Source organism: Tursiops truncatus, chromosome 7, assembly GCF_011762595.2.
Source record: "Tursiops truncatus isolate mTurTru1 chromosome 7, mTurTru1.mat.Y, whole genome shotgun sequence".
NCBI classification, from domain to species: Eukaryota; Metazoa; Chordata; class Mammalia; order Artiodactyla; family Delphinidae; genus Tursiops; species Tursiops truncatus.
The window spans coordinates 23,854,087-23,868,670 of NC_047040.1; the positions used below are offsets into that span (position 1 = coordinate 23,854,087).

At 35.3% G+C, this 14,584-nt stretch overlaps 1 protein-coding gene across 8 annotated transcripts in view; it reads left to right on the forward strand.

Annotated features, from left to right (window-relative positions):
• IKZF2 (IKAROS family zinc finger 2) overlaps positions 1–13,860 on the forward strand; it is a 178,671-nt gene extending 164,811 nt beyond the window's left edge. For all 8 annotated transcript variants that reach the window (XM_019938982.3, XM_033859810.2, XM_073807303.1 and 5 more), the window contains one exon: positions 5,462–13,860. In XM_019938982.3, the coding sequence (XP_019794541.1) occupies positions 5,462–6,186 (725 nt within the window). In that variant the 3' untranslated portion in view covers positions 6,187–13,860. The remainder of the gene's footprint in view (positions 1–5,461) is intronic.
• The last annotated feature ends 724 nt before the right edge of the window (positions 13,861–14,584 follow it).

Consider the following 14,584-nt stretch of genomic DNA (forward strand, 5'->3'; position numbering starts at 1 on the left):
ACTAAAATATATAATGCAGCCGCCTACATTCAAGATGTTTCATATTTGGATCTATAGTTCATATTTTGATCTTTGTTTTCATGTACCCTACAGTTTTGAACTGAAAAGATTAAATGTGATGTGTTAGACTTTCCTTTTTCATTTCCAAGCCCTCAGATATTCTTTGATACAGTATACAGAATGATGCCAACTCTGAGTGTAAGTTGTAAAGTATCTCTGAGGATACAGAAGCATCTAGTTTTTTTTAAAAAAATGAATGAATAACAGATTCAATATAAAGAATTATCACTATATATGTAATATATATTCTTATAGACTTACATAGAGTAAAAATTAGAAAAGATAAAAATAAACAGATTCTCACATTCTAGTGTCAAAACGCATTTTAGAACACCTTGTGAGGGTTGAGTAGTGACTGAGAGAAAATCTTTTCTTTGGTTATTTCAGGGAGGAAAGGGTGATACAATTGTCCTACTCCAATAAACACTTAGAGAAGATTTCTTTTCAATCTAAAATTAAAGAACTAACAAATCACCAAAATATCAGTTTAAGACAAGCTGGAGAGATTAACTGACAAAGTTCATTCAAGGAATGCTGAAGGGTAGCCCCAAGGATCATAGTTTATACTAGGTCAGTTTAAAACTAGCCTCTGAGAGTATACTCAGATCTGCCTTGGGCCCTAAGTTACTTTTATTTCTCTGTGTCTCTTTCTTCCTGTTTATAAATAACTTTTTAAAAATATCATTCATCTGTTTTTAAAATTAATTTGATGGATGTCCATTAAATGTCTATGTCTCAACTAGAGACTAGTATAGTTGGAAAAATATGAAATTTATTGCTATTCTATTTTCTGAATTTACTTAGTTCTGCTCTTTGTAATATTTTCATGTTTCCTTTGACTTAGAGATGCTACTCTCGATTTGACTAAATTCCTTAGAAAAGGGTAGATTTTTTTAAAGTACATTTTGATTCTAAAATAAGGACATTAGATTTTTATTAGAATTTGATGGTATTTTTTCTTTATTTGGATTCTATCCTAGTGGTAATACACAGTTGACCTTTGAACAACATAGGGGTTAGGGGCAGTGACCCTCATACAGTAGAAAATTTGCATATAATTTACAGTCGGCCCTCCTTATACACAGTTCCTCCATATCCACTATTCTGCATCCATGGATTCAACAGTATTTACTGGTGAAAAAGTCCTCCTACAAGTGGACCAGCGCAGTTCAAACCCATGTTGTTCAAGGGTCAACTGAATAACAAACAATTGCATAGTAACTGTTTTTATGATGTCTTTTGAAGTGAGAAATTTCATCATTCCACACTTATTGTAAATTTCTTTTTATCATGTCCCTCAGTTAAATATTGTTTTTTGATTTTATCAAGCCCTCCAGGCCAGTGATCCTTGAACTTTCTGTATATGTTTCCTCCTCTCTTTTCTTATTCAGTTTAGATTCTATGACTCTGTTGTCTTGTTGTCCTTCTACCTTTCTCCTGGTAAAACCCCACTCTCTAATGGAGCCAACTGAGCCTCTTTTCCACATCTACATAGCTGCTAGTAATTTTAGAGAAAATTTGAGTAACTGATCTCAAATACCGGTTGTCCCATCCCTACTATATAGCAGCCTTCCTTTAATTCATCCCTGAATAGCTTTCTCTCCTACTTGCCACTTTGGGCATTTCGACCTTTCTCTACTCTCCCAAAACATGGTATCTCACTCCTTGGTGATATTACATCTAGATTCATAGGAAATAAAATCAGTTGAAATGATTTCAGTATAATATCACTAATCCTGTAGGATCACGTGCATTCACATGAATACTTTCTTTCATTGATGAAGGAAGCATCCTTCTTTCTGATTAATTCCTCTTCTTGTGCTCTGGAATTCTCCTATCCAAGCTCCCAGATAACTTACGCTATTATTTCCCCCCTTTCTTACATATATATATATATATATATTTTTTTTTTTTTTTTGCGGTATGCGGTCCTCTCACTGTTGCGGCCTCTCCCATTGTGGAGCACAGGCTCCAGATGCGCAGGCCCAATGGCCATGGCTCACGGGCCCAGCCGCTCCGCGGCATGTGGGATCTTCCCAGACCGGGGCACGAACCCATGTCCCCTGCATCAGCAGGCGGACTCTCAACCACTGCGCCACCAGGGAAACCCTCTCACATATATTTTTAACCTCTCCCTTCTATTGGCATTTTTCTTTTTGCATTCAGTGTGATAAACTCTCATGATTAAAAAAAAAATCTAACCCCAAACCCAGGTCTCTTTCCAGCTGCCTACTTTCTCCTTCTCTTCAAGGATGTAGTTGTTGAAAGAGTTCTCTATACTTGCTTTCTATAAGTTCTTTCTTTCTACTCATTCCCCAGTCTGTACAACCTGGTTTTCTTCCTTGTGCTCTGCTGAAATTATTCTCACTGAGGTGTCCACTAGCTTCAGAGTGTCAAGTCCAGAGGAACCTTTTTAGACCATCTTAAACCTAGAGAGCATTTGCACTGCTGAATAGTTAGTTCCTTTGGAAACACTCTCTTTCCTTGGTTTCTATGACATTGATCTCTCTTGCATTTCTTCCAGCTTCTCTGACCACTCCTTCTCAGTCTTTTGTATGGATTTACCCCAACAGTTATGCAAATGGGACAACAGTAGTAATGGAGGCCTCAATTCATATGCCTAAATATTTTAATATTGTCAATCAGGCTTAAAAACTATTGTGTTCTAACCTCCTAATCTGGAAGACTGAGTTCAAATAAATATAGAATTCTCAGATTCCGTGGAGTTCCACATCAGACCTTGGAGGCATGAGCAGAGCCACCACTCCCTGACCTGCAGCCAGGCCCTTCTTTTAAACCCACTCCTGATTCTTTCCAGTAGCAAAAAGGGGTCTTATGTACCTATGTGTAGACTTTAGTCTGCACATCCAAGTTCTTTTCATATCGCACCCCACACACAGCACACAAGAGTAGTGTATTGACCGTTCTTCAAGCCTAAGAGTGTACATACCGGCAGCACAGTTGGTACTCAGGACAATGGACCCTATGAAGAGGACTGTGCGACACTTGGTGCAAGCTCCCAGCCATTTGGAGAAGGAATTCTGGGGTCCTGGGTACCCAGAGTATGGTCTAGGGTGTAAGCTCCAGGTAAGCACATTCCCTCGTCCCTGTACGTTCCTTATTCCATGAGCAGCACGGCCCAGGGCTCTCTAAGCATGGGGCTCAAATCCCACTTGCCCTAGTTTATGGGCAGGCATAAAAATCTTGATGTTCTTCCAGGTTCTATTTTTGACCTTCTCTTTTTCACACTTTACCTATGCCTGGGTGATATCATCTATTCCCATGGCTTCAGAAGTTACTTTCAATCAACTGATGACTCTCATATCTATATCTCAAGCCCAGATCTCTCTCCTGAGTTTGAGACTATATCTCAGTACTTATTAGACATGACTTATTACTCATAGTATTCCCCAATCTGAATTCACCATCTTTTCTATCCCATTGCTATCCATTAAGTTCCCCAGTCCAGAAACCTGGGCTCCATACTTAACCTCTTTTTCTCATTCTCTGTGTCTAGATAATCACCAAGTTCTAGCAACATTTTCTAAAATTCTCTCCATTCCATCGAATTTTCTCCATTTCCACTGCCACTCTACTAGTTGAAGCCACCATGATCTCTACACCTCTACAGCAAGAACTTCCTAAACCATCTTGCTAAATAAATATCTAGTTAAGTCACTTCCCTGTTTAACCCTTTCAGTTCTTACTGCTCTCAGGATAAAATTCAAACTCCTTAATTGTTGAATGAGCCTTATATTATGTGATGCCAACTTTCTCATCTATTTCCATTCACAGCCATATGCAAAGTGTAAGTAATCCCTAGAATGTGTCATGCCCTCTAGCCTCTGAGCCTTCCTACCCGCTGCTCCAACCCCCACCATTCCTTTACTTGGCTAATATTTGTCATCACATTCTTCTCTCTGATGTCACTTTCTTCAAGAAGTTTTCTTTTACTATGAGTTACGTATTCCTCTTATTTGACCCCATACCACATATCACACTGTATTATAAATGATCCCTAAATTGTTGTCACTCCCTCTAAACTGTAAACTCTTTGAGAATATAGATTAGGTTTGTCTAGCTTAACTTTTAAACTCTTGACGTTGCAATATCTTAATTGTATGCTACAAGATAATTACTCATCATATTTTTTCTTCCATTTTCATTACTCTGACCATTACCTTCATCTCATTTGGGGGACATTTCTTCAAACCTGTAATAATAACTAGCCACATGAAAGTATTTTTCCAGAATGCAGTTCTGTGGATCAGCGTCACATGTTAGGCACCTACAACAGCATACTAAACGTTTATAAGAACTTCACATATATTTTAAAGAAGCATTTATCTGTGAGACTTACCTATCAAAGTAACTAAGTATTAGTAGGAGAACCCATTGTTTTAGTGGCAGAAGTTTTCAAAGATAAAATATTCTGTCCAAAGCAGGCAATATTTGAAGGAGAAAAATTTAAACTACTATTTCATGCACCAGACTCTTTTATAGTTAATATTAGATATTATGTTGAAGTAAAATACTGAAGTAAAATTAAATTAGTTGAAGTAAATGTTAAAGGGAAAACTACAAATATCCTTCAGTCAAGAAAATGTATAGAAAACTAACAATGGGTATACATACATACCAGCACCATTGCACATGTGTCTAAATAAGAAAAGGTTGATGCAAAAATGAATAATTATCCATTTCAAGAAGCAAAACAATGAAACATAGTATTTTCCAAGTTTATAAGTAAGTGCTTTGGGAAATATTCTATTTTTATATAGCCCTAAATTTCATTCAGTTTATCAGACAATATCAGCTTTTAACAGTATTTTAATTGTGGCATTTTAAAATTTTCCAGAATGACATGTATTGGATCTATAATCTTTCTCTAATATAGCACCTATATCAACCAAATTAAGCCTACACGATTGTGAGATAACAAGTGTTATAACCAGATCACTCTCGCTTTTATGATCTTTGAAGCTTGGTCACTGATGTTTAAAGTACGCAAAAACAAGTATAATCTCTGACTTACTTTCACCTGGTATTTCTTCTTTCTCCTATAGTGGCTGAGCTCTAGACAAGTGGACATTGTAATAGAGAATGAAAATAAGATAACACACAATGATAACTTTTAGGCTAGATGCATTTTCGTGGTGGCATTAGAACAAGTGCAAATGGCTTGTGAAATTTTTATTACTAATCCTTTTTGTAGGTGAAGAGTATTTGTGAGTCTCAGCAGAATTAAAGAGCTTAAATGCTTGATCTAAAGAATAAGAGATACCATATTATGGAAAATGGAAGTGATGAGTTAACTTTGTACTTTTATATTTTTAGTCCAACCACTTATTTTGTTGTGTTCTTTTTTTTCTTTTTTACTTTTCTCCCCTCTGTCTTTCAGGGGAAAAGCTCATGCGATTCAGCTACCCAGACATTCACTTTGATATGAACTTAACATATGAGAAGGAGGCTGAGCTGATGCAGTCTCATATGATGGACCAAGCCATCAACAATGCAATCACCTACCTTGGAGCTGAGGCCCTTCACCCTCTGATGCAGCACCCACCAAGCACAATCGCTGAGGTGGCCCCAGTTATAAGCTCAGCTTATTCTCAGGTCTATCATCCAAATAGGATAGAAAGACCCATTAGCAGGGAAACCTCCGATAGTCATGAAAACAACATGGATGGCCCTATCTCTCTCATCAGACCAAAGAGTCGACCCCAGGAAAGAGAGGCCTCTCCCAGCAATAGCTGCCTAGATTCTACTGACTCAGAAAGCAGCCATGATGACCACCAGTCCTACCAAGGAAACCCAGCCTTAAATCCCAAGAGGAAACAAAGCCCAGCTTACATGAAGGAGGATGTCAAGGCTTTGGATACCACCAAGGCTCCTAAGGGCTCGCTGAAGGACATCTACAAGGTCTTTAATGGAGAAGGAGAACAGATTAGGGCCTTCAAGTGTGAGCACTGTCGAGTCCTTTTCCTAGACCATGTCATGTACACCATTCACATGGGTTGCCATGGCTACCGGGACCCACTGGAATGCAACATCTGTGGCTACAGAAGCCAGGACCGTTATGAGTTTTCATCACACATTGTTCGAGGGGAGCACACATTCCACTAGGCCTTTTCATTCCAAAGGGGACCCCTATGAAGTAATGAACTGCACATGAAGAAATACTGCACTTACAATCCCACCTTCTTCAGATGTTGACATACCTTTTTTTTTTTTTAATATTATTACTGTCATTAATTCTTATTTTGTGGACGCAGTGTCATTTGCTCTGCCTAATTACAATAAGGAACGAAGAAACAGAAGAGAGAAGGGATGGGATATTGTTTCTTGACAATTTGGCTTGTTTATTTTGTGGGAATTAAAGAGCAGTTCATTTCTGCCATGCATAGATGTTAAGGTATATCATGCTTTGAGAAAAAAATAATCACTTGATTCGTAAAGATTCACACCTAAGGATTCTAATTTGCCACTGATGTTCAGGATTATGATTGAAGGCAGGAAAGATTAGCGTTTTCTGGGTAGGACTTTCACAGTTTAAAATGGGATAAGTAATTTTACTGTTCAAAGAAGAATTTGTTTCAAAATGTAAACTTTTTTTTTTCCCTCTAGAGATCATGGAACACAAACACATTATTTTCAGTGATAACTCCTTGGATGAGTTGTTGTTGTGGGTTCTATGTTTACTTCCCCTATGGAATTTATAATACGGTATGTTGTACACTGTACCATATAGCAAAATTTTTAAACTACAGGTAGTTAAGGACAGCTACAAATACATGTGAGGTCCTAGGATCTTATTTTTCTAAACTTAAGCACTGTTTTTCCATAGTTTTGATGACTGGCATTTTATAGACACCCTGGCAGCCTTACTTTTAACACCTTTAATGAATAGTATTTTTATCTAGTTTTCAGAATAACATGGTCTAAGAGCGGCTAAGAGGCAGTCAGTAGTTTCCAGAAGGGACCTCTGCTTTTCTTAAATTTGCTTGGGAAGTTTTCTTTTAAAGTTGTAATGTGATGGCAGCATAGTATATGTATCTGTTTCTAAAAGTATGCTTACGATTGTCACTTTATCAGCATTTAATCAGTGTTAACCAGTCAGCAGAAAAATATAATTAGACTAACAGTAGGGGGGAAAAAATCCACTCAGAAATCCCTTTTCTGGTATTTCTCTTTTCACTGGTTTTTCTCAAGCTGTGACCACCCAGTGTTTTGTCCATAGTCTGTTCTTCTTTTACTTTTCTAGTGGAAGGTCTATAAAAATCTTGCCATAGGCTATTTCTTTCAAAATCTCAGAGCAATTGCTAATTTGACCTGAATGTGGTAACTTGAACCCCATAAGATTATGGAACTAGGGCTATTTATTCTAGTATTTCTTCAATAATAATATTTACCACTTTTTGGTACAAGGAAAAGGGAACGTCTTTGTAACCGGTACATTAACTATAGATAAGACAGAAAAGCAAAACTTATTTTTACCTTTCTTGGAGTCCAGAATGTGACTGAACCTCCAAGCTTAAGTGTCCACGTCCACATTTTTCTGTCTCAAAAACATGCAACTATTTATAAGTTCTTGTCAGAAATGAATCTCAATCCCTTACTACAGAATTTTTCTTCTTTCAATTCATACATACGTTGCCATATTTCATGTACAGATTTTAATTTCTTTTATATGGGTGCTCCTCTGCTTTTTCTTTGCAGTCTAACAGCACTAGAGGGGAGGAACTGAATGAAACTGATTAAATTCATCTTGGGGGACACCCTTGGAGGGGGAACTTACTGTTTGTGTTTACGGAGGACAGGCCTGACCATGACTGGATTATCTGATAACTATTTCTGAATACTAAAATTACATTAAGCTGATAACCGCTGTAAAAAAAAAAAAAAGTCATTACATGGGATGCTGAAACTGTGTTTCTTAATGATGCAAGAATGATGTGAGAATTAGCAAGACTAGAGAACTGTGGACAGATAGGCAGATCTGGCCCCCGTACTGTTCTTCACTCGTTTTCTAGTTTACCATCTGCTTATGTAAGCAGCTTCTAAGCACTGACACAGCTAGAGCTAGGCAAAAATGGTTACAACGCAACTCTCTTTTACTAGCCCTCTGTGGTAATTATTTCTGGAGAAATGTCTAAATTGTTCCTTTAACTCTGAGAGAAGGCACCAAAACAGAAATGCAAACTGTTTTAGAGAGAACGTCCACTGTCACTTTTCCTGCATGCTTTGGTACATTACTGCATCGTGAACATACAGTGTGTTCAAAGGTGAAGCATGTCTTTGAGACTTCCTCACCCACCTGCCCCAACCCCTCATAAATAATTGGAATTTATTTTTTTTTTCCTTTTAGAGGAAGGGAAATAATTTAAGGATAGTGATTTTGTGTTTACTACAATTCAAGGAAATATTTGGATGGCAGTCAATATGTTCATAACTTTGGCTGGCATCATCTATGAATTTTTTTCCTGGTTACTATTTTTTATTTTCAGTGTATGAACAATCATGTACCTACCTGCCCTGGGATGAAACTGAATTTAGGTGGACCTACAGAGTTCCATAGTACCCCCATGAGGACAGTACTAATGCACTCTCCTTTTCTGATTTCATCTTTCTGAGAATCTTTTTTATTGAAGGGACTTAATACTTTTGAGGGTGTATTTGCTACAAGTGTGTACTTGTACTTTCTTAGCTTTATATAAGGAACAAAAAGAGGTAAAGATGGCTCAGGGTATGGCAGGGACAAATAAGGACAAGATCAATTCGAATGTGTAGGTTAGACAGAATTTTTGTGGACACAGTGCTTCTGGGAAACCCTGGATGGCTATATTTGCATGCTTCTTCATGAAAGGAAATATGCAAGGTGGTAGCACATAAAAATAGATATGAGAGTCAGACACCAAATAAATCAAGTTTTACATAACAGTTATATGCCCAGTTTATTTAGGTGAGATTTCACGTTACAGATTATTTGAGGGGCATGAAAATAGGTTAGCTTCTGTATTTTCCAGTTTGGCAAAAATTCATCACATTGCTTTGCCCTAATTTTGCCCAGAATTTTATCTCCAGCTCCTGTTAGAGAAATGTGTTACCTCTCTCTGATAGTGGTCAATCACTTTAAAAAAGCCATTCTAATCTGGCTTGTTAAAATAGTGAAAGTGACCAGTAAGCAAACTGGAAGAGATTTTGAGTTGTTGAAACATGCCATTGAGAATTTTCTGGAGGGGCAAAATGGGAGAACGAGAGACTAGGATACAGATTTGGCTAAAAGTAGGGATTGTCTCTCCTACATACATACAAGCAGCTATATACATGCATCATAGTACACATACACACACATTCTTTTAAAGAAAATTCATGAAAAAAAGCACAGTGATCAGATGTGTTGCAAGAGCCTATAGAGAGTTAAAATTATAGTTAATACCTGAGCAACTTAGTAGGTTTACTTTACCAGATTGTACTGAGAAATATTAAAGTTACTAGTGTGTCTTTAAGACTAGTTGCAACTATTCAACTCAAACCGTGAGGCTTTACTGTGTACTTACAGAACAAATCAAAACAAATCAAATCAAAAAAAAAAAAGGCTTTAAGTTGATTTGATATAACCTCCAAAGTGAAAGAAACACAAATTACTTTTGAATAGGAAGATACAGAAAAGAAAAATTTTCAACTTTTACTTGTTGACAAATGGAGAAAGACAAGAATGTTTTAGTGAGCTTGGTATTGTTTTGATTTATGGTTTTTGTGTCTGAGTTGTAGACCTCACAGAACCATGAAGTTTTATGATATTTTATAAATGTTTGACAAAACTTACATCAGTGAAGACATTTAGATGAAAATGATGTTTTACTTACTTCCCAAATGTTATCTTTAAAGTGATTCCTTATGGTGGAAAAAGAACAGAAAAGGCTGCAAAAATACAAATAAAAAACTATATGCTCCTGGTTTCAAGACAGAACTTAGATTATAGGAGGTACTGGATACATTATTTTTTAACTTTGAACTGTTCATTTTACAAAAAGGGATAAGTTACATTTGTGGTCATCTTTAGTTATATTTTATATATATTTTAGTAAGTACTATCTGTGTGAAAATTATTCTAAAACAGAAAATTCCCCAAATGCAAAAGTAAAGAAGAATGGGGGGGGGGTGAAATTAAAGTCTGTATATATGAAAGTTATCTTAGAAATGTTTTTAAACCTCCAGTTTCTGCAAAATAATTAAAATATACAGTAACTGGTCTTAAGATCCTGAATTTAATGTATTAAATACTTATAAAATTTATTTATATTGGTGCCTTTTTAAAATGCATTGAGAGAGTGTTGGTTAGCCGTTGTAGCTCTACCACACTTTTATTATGTATTTTTAAAAATCACTTAAAATTGATTACTATATAATTCTTCTTTGCGTTCCTAGGTCAAAACTGTTAGAGGAATTTCCAATACAGAGACTTTCAGCTTATCTGCTTAAAGTAAAAGGAAACTTTGAAACCAGATGTTAATATCTTTTTAGTTTGATAATATTTCTGAATACCATTACAAGATTATGCAGGTAAAATATGAGGTAGAGGGAAATTGTAGCTGTGAATTGCATTGTGGTATGTGTTTTTGTTTTGTTTTTAAGGAAGAAAAGTTCTAATATCATACAAGGCTTTATTAGTGGAGTTTTTGGTCAATAAAATATAGTATTGTTTTGGAATTTCACCTGTAGACTAGTGTTCTGCTAGTCTTAGAACTTCTGTCTTCTAACCTGTTAATGTTTTGTGGAATGATGTAGAGAAGCAGGTAATTAATTCTCCTTGAACAAAACAAAACTGAACAGTCATATCACATTGCTGTTCTCCAAAGCATAATCTCAAATGGTTTCCTACCATGGTTGTGTATTACTTGCAATGGATGTGTTAAAATATGACAGCTTTTTTAAAAATGAGCTGCTTGTTATTCAAAGCAAATGTCATATGACCAAGAAGCTGTGATAATCTAGTGTTTCTTTTTATCATAGTGTATTGCTAGGCCAAATAATGACATCTTGAATATTTTTACATTTATTGCAGAAACCTAAAATTTTGGAATTTCCATAAGGTTTTTATGTAACATTGTATTTTTAGCCTTTCAGTTTTCTCTTGCTGTACTGTAAGTTTGTGGATATTTTTCACACACACTCTTAGAAATAAGTTCCTAATTCTGTTTATGGGGTTTTTCTCCCGTAACATGGCATTTGTATATTTTCTGTATAAATTTGTTGTGAATTAACCTTTATCCCATACAGAGAGTGGTACATGAATGACTAGTTTTCTAAGATGTCCTTTTTATTGTGAATAAAGTATAAAATTTAGAGGCCCTCTGCTAAGCCACATAAAGTACAGCATAAAACTTCATATAGGTACAGATAAGCCAGTTTGCAGTTAATCGGGCCCTTCAAATTACCTCAAGTGACACACAGTAAGGAAAGCTTCTTGAACGGGTGGAGGTCACTGAATCCCCAACTATGCACTTATCAGGATTCTACTTAATTTACTGGAAATGGATTTTTTTTTTTTAATGAATACACTGTAACAAGGGAAAGACTCTGGGTTTTGTTTTTTGTTGTTTTATTCTTCTGTGTTTGTTTTTTTTTAAGTAGTTCAATTTCTGAAACTGTGATAAAACATTTTGACTGTCAAGCATGCTCAGATTTTAACATAAATCACTTCCCCTTCTATGTAGTGAAGTTCTTTGTGATCTCTTAAATTTTGTCTACTCTCCCCACCTCTTTTCTTTTCTCTGTCCACGTTCCCTCCATCATTGTCTCTGGACATCTCTGCCTCTCTCTCCCTCTACTAGTTTGAGGATTAGGTCAACTCTTATTTCCAATTCACAGGTCTCTTAAGTCTTAATTTTTTGTGTATGATTTTTGTTGGCTGTATAATCTGCTGACATATTTTTTATACTCAAGTGTAGTTTTATAATTTTTTTAAAAAGGTAGTTGGATTAAAACTAGTAAGGTATATAACCCTTGTGTTACTTTCACTTTCAAATATTGGGTATCTAAAATATGACTTCAGAGATTATGTAATCATAATAACATGATATGTTTGCCTTCCTTTTTTGCTGGATTTTGTGTTCTGATTCGCTTTTCTTCCTAAAATGTGTATTATGAGAGATTAAACAATTTTTTTGCAAGAATTTAGAAAGATGTTAAAAATCTGAAGCAAAAAGTCTTAACTATCTCCCAGTTGGGAGAAAATGCTTTAACATTACTATAATAATATTCCAGGTTTGGAGTGGGCTCTCCAGGCTCCACCTTTGCTCTTAATAGTTGACCTTTTAGACCATGTGTTATTTGCAATCCCAGAATGATTGCTTCTGCTATGTAGTTTAAAAGATGTTTTCTTTTCTTTCTGTACAAGTGCAATACTTTTCTTGAAGTCTTAAAAACTATGGTTATTTTTCTCCTTCTTTCTTTAGTTAAAGACAAAAAGAAACCCTTGAAAATTATGGTATGTTAGTTAAAGGACACAACAAGCAAAAAGAAAAACACTCCACAGTCAAAAGATTAGAGAACGTGGAAACTACTGGTCTAATCTCATGGTATCTCTATTTAGGCTAAATTTTCTTTGCAATTAGTAATCTTTTGCCTGAGAAATGTGTCCTAAAGTTGAAATTCTTAGAGAGTGAATTTTTTTCTTAGACCCTTACCCAGTGTTTTAAATTAAGAACCTAGTATTTTTTTATTTCTCTATTCTCCTTTTGGAAATGAACTTTAAAATAAAAGTAAAGCACTTAGCTCAATTTTAAACACTTACCTATCACCTATTGGAGAAAAATTTTAAGAAATATTTGGAGCACTCCTGTTTTCATACAAACTTAAGTAAGAGGTATTTTTCATATCATACATATTTATATGTAGTATTCTGATTTTCTTTTTTTTATACATACCTGTGTCCCTGTAGTAAAACTGCTGTAATGTAAATACATGTTTGGTTTAAAAGATAACATTTCTTTGGCATTTCTTTTAAAGGCAGTTACTGCATTTGTACAGTATATGTCTTGGCCATTTTAGATTTTTTTTCTTTAACAATACCAAAGGTAATTAGACTACTTTAAAAACTAATTGCTTGACAGTTTAAGTTTTAGAAGCGAAAAAAAAATAGGTCAAACCAGTAAACCTCATTTTTTTTCAAACTAATAATTTGGGAAAATAAAAACTATTGTTTAAAAAAGATATATATATATATAAATATATATGTAAAATTAAAATTCCAGACCTTGTGTGTCAGGTTTGCTCAGTGTAATGTAGTTTTTTTAAGGCTCAAATACCATACCTCAGAAAATGAGGTTTACTACGGAAATACTGAAACAGTCTTTGCAGCTGTGTGACAAGTCACTCTGCTATATACCAGTTTGGAGACCTCCGCTAACAGTTTTGTCACTGCAGACTAAAATGTGGGACTTGTATTTTCTTTGTTTTTAATGCACACACATACATGTTCTGTGCATGTATGTGGGTATTGTGTATACGTGTATGAGTGTTGTATATGCATGTGTGAGTGTGTGTTTGTATGTATGTACAACTAAAGAAGCTGCAGAAACTTTGTAATACTTTGTGAAAAGGATTATATTATAAAGGTTTGTACTGTCTGAGTGCACAGCTACTGGAATAAATTTAGGGAATCTCAGGAACAAGCATATAATTTGTCCAAGATTTATTTCTTCTCAGAAGTGTAAGTGCAGTTTTTAATTCTGTATATTATTTAATATTTTACCAATAAAATAAACTTCTGACATAAAAAGTTTGCTATAAAAACTTTCTGGCGAAAATTCTGTACACAAACACATCTTTCAAATACAGAAAACTGAACTATTGAATCATATCAGGCTTAAGTTATCATTGCCATTGTGTATACATGTCTTGCTTTCTGACCCAGAGATTTGGGTACATGTGAGATCAGAAACCTCCATCATTACTATGTAGTCCACCAAAGCAGAGAACAAAGTAACCTATGTTTTGTTAAGGATGACCTCTCTTTTCTCTTCAGGCAGTTTTCATACATATCTTATTTTACCCTTAAAACGAATCTTAAAGGTATGTATGTCAGAGCCTATCCCCTATTTATAGAAGAAAAAAGTAAGACCTGAGGGAAGAAAGTTGGGACTTGCTCCAGAGTAGAGTAAATTACACAAGCCGTCCAAGTAATGGTCAATCACCATATTAGAAACCAGCATTTCTTAGGAATCAGACCAAGATTAGATTAAGGGTTAAGTCATAGAGATTGTTCAGTCACATAGGCAAAAATGGGTTTTCTGTTATACTACCACTTCAGGTTATACCACCACGTGAGTCGTAATCTCCTCAAATTTTACAAATATTGTTTGTTTTAACATAAGGTTTGTTGTTACAAATGTCTCCATAACTGGAAACGTAAAAGAACACATGATTATAAACTCATTTTATTGAGCTTTAGCTATCTTTTACCCCCCATGCCAAGTTAAAGTCCCCCATCACATTTGAGATGGCTGTTAGAATTTTC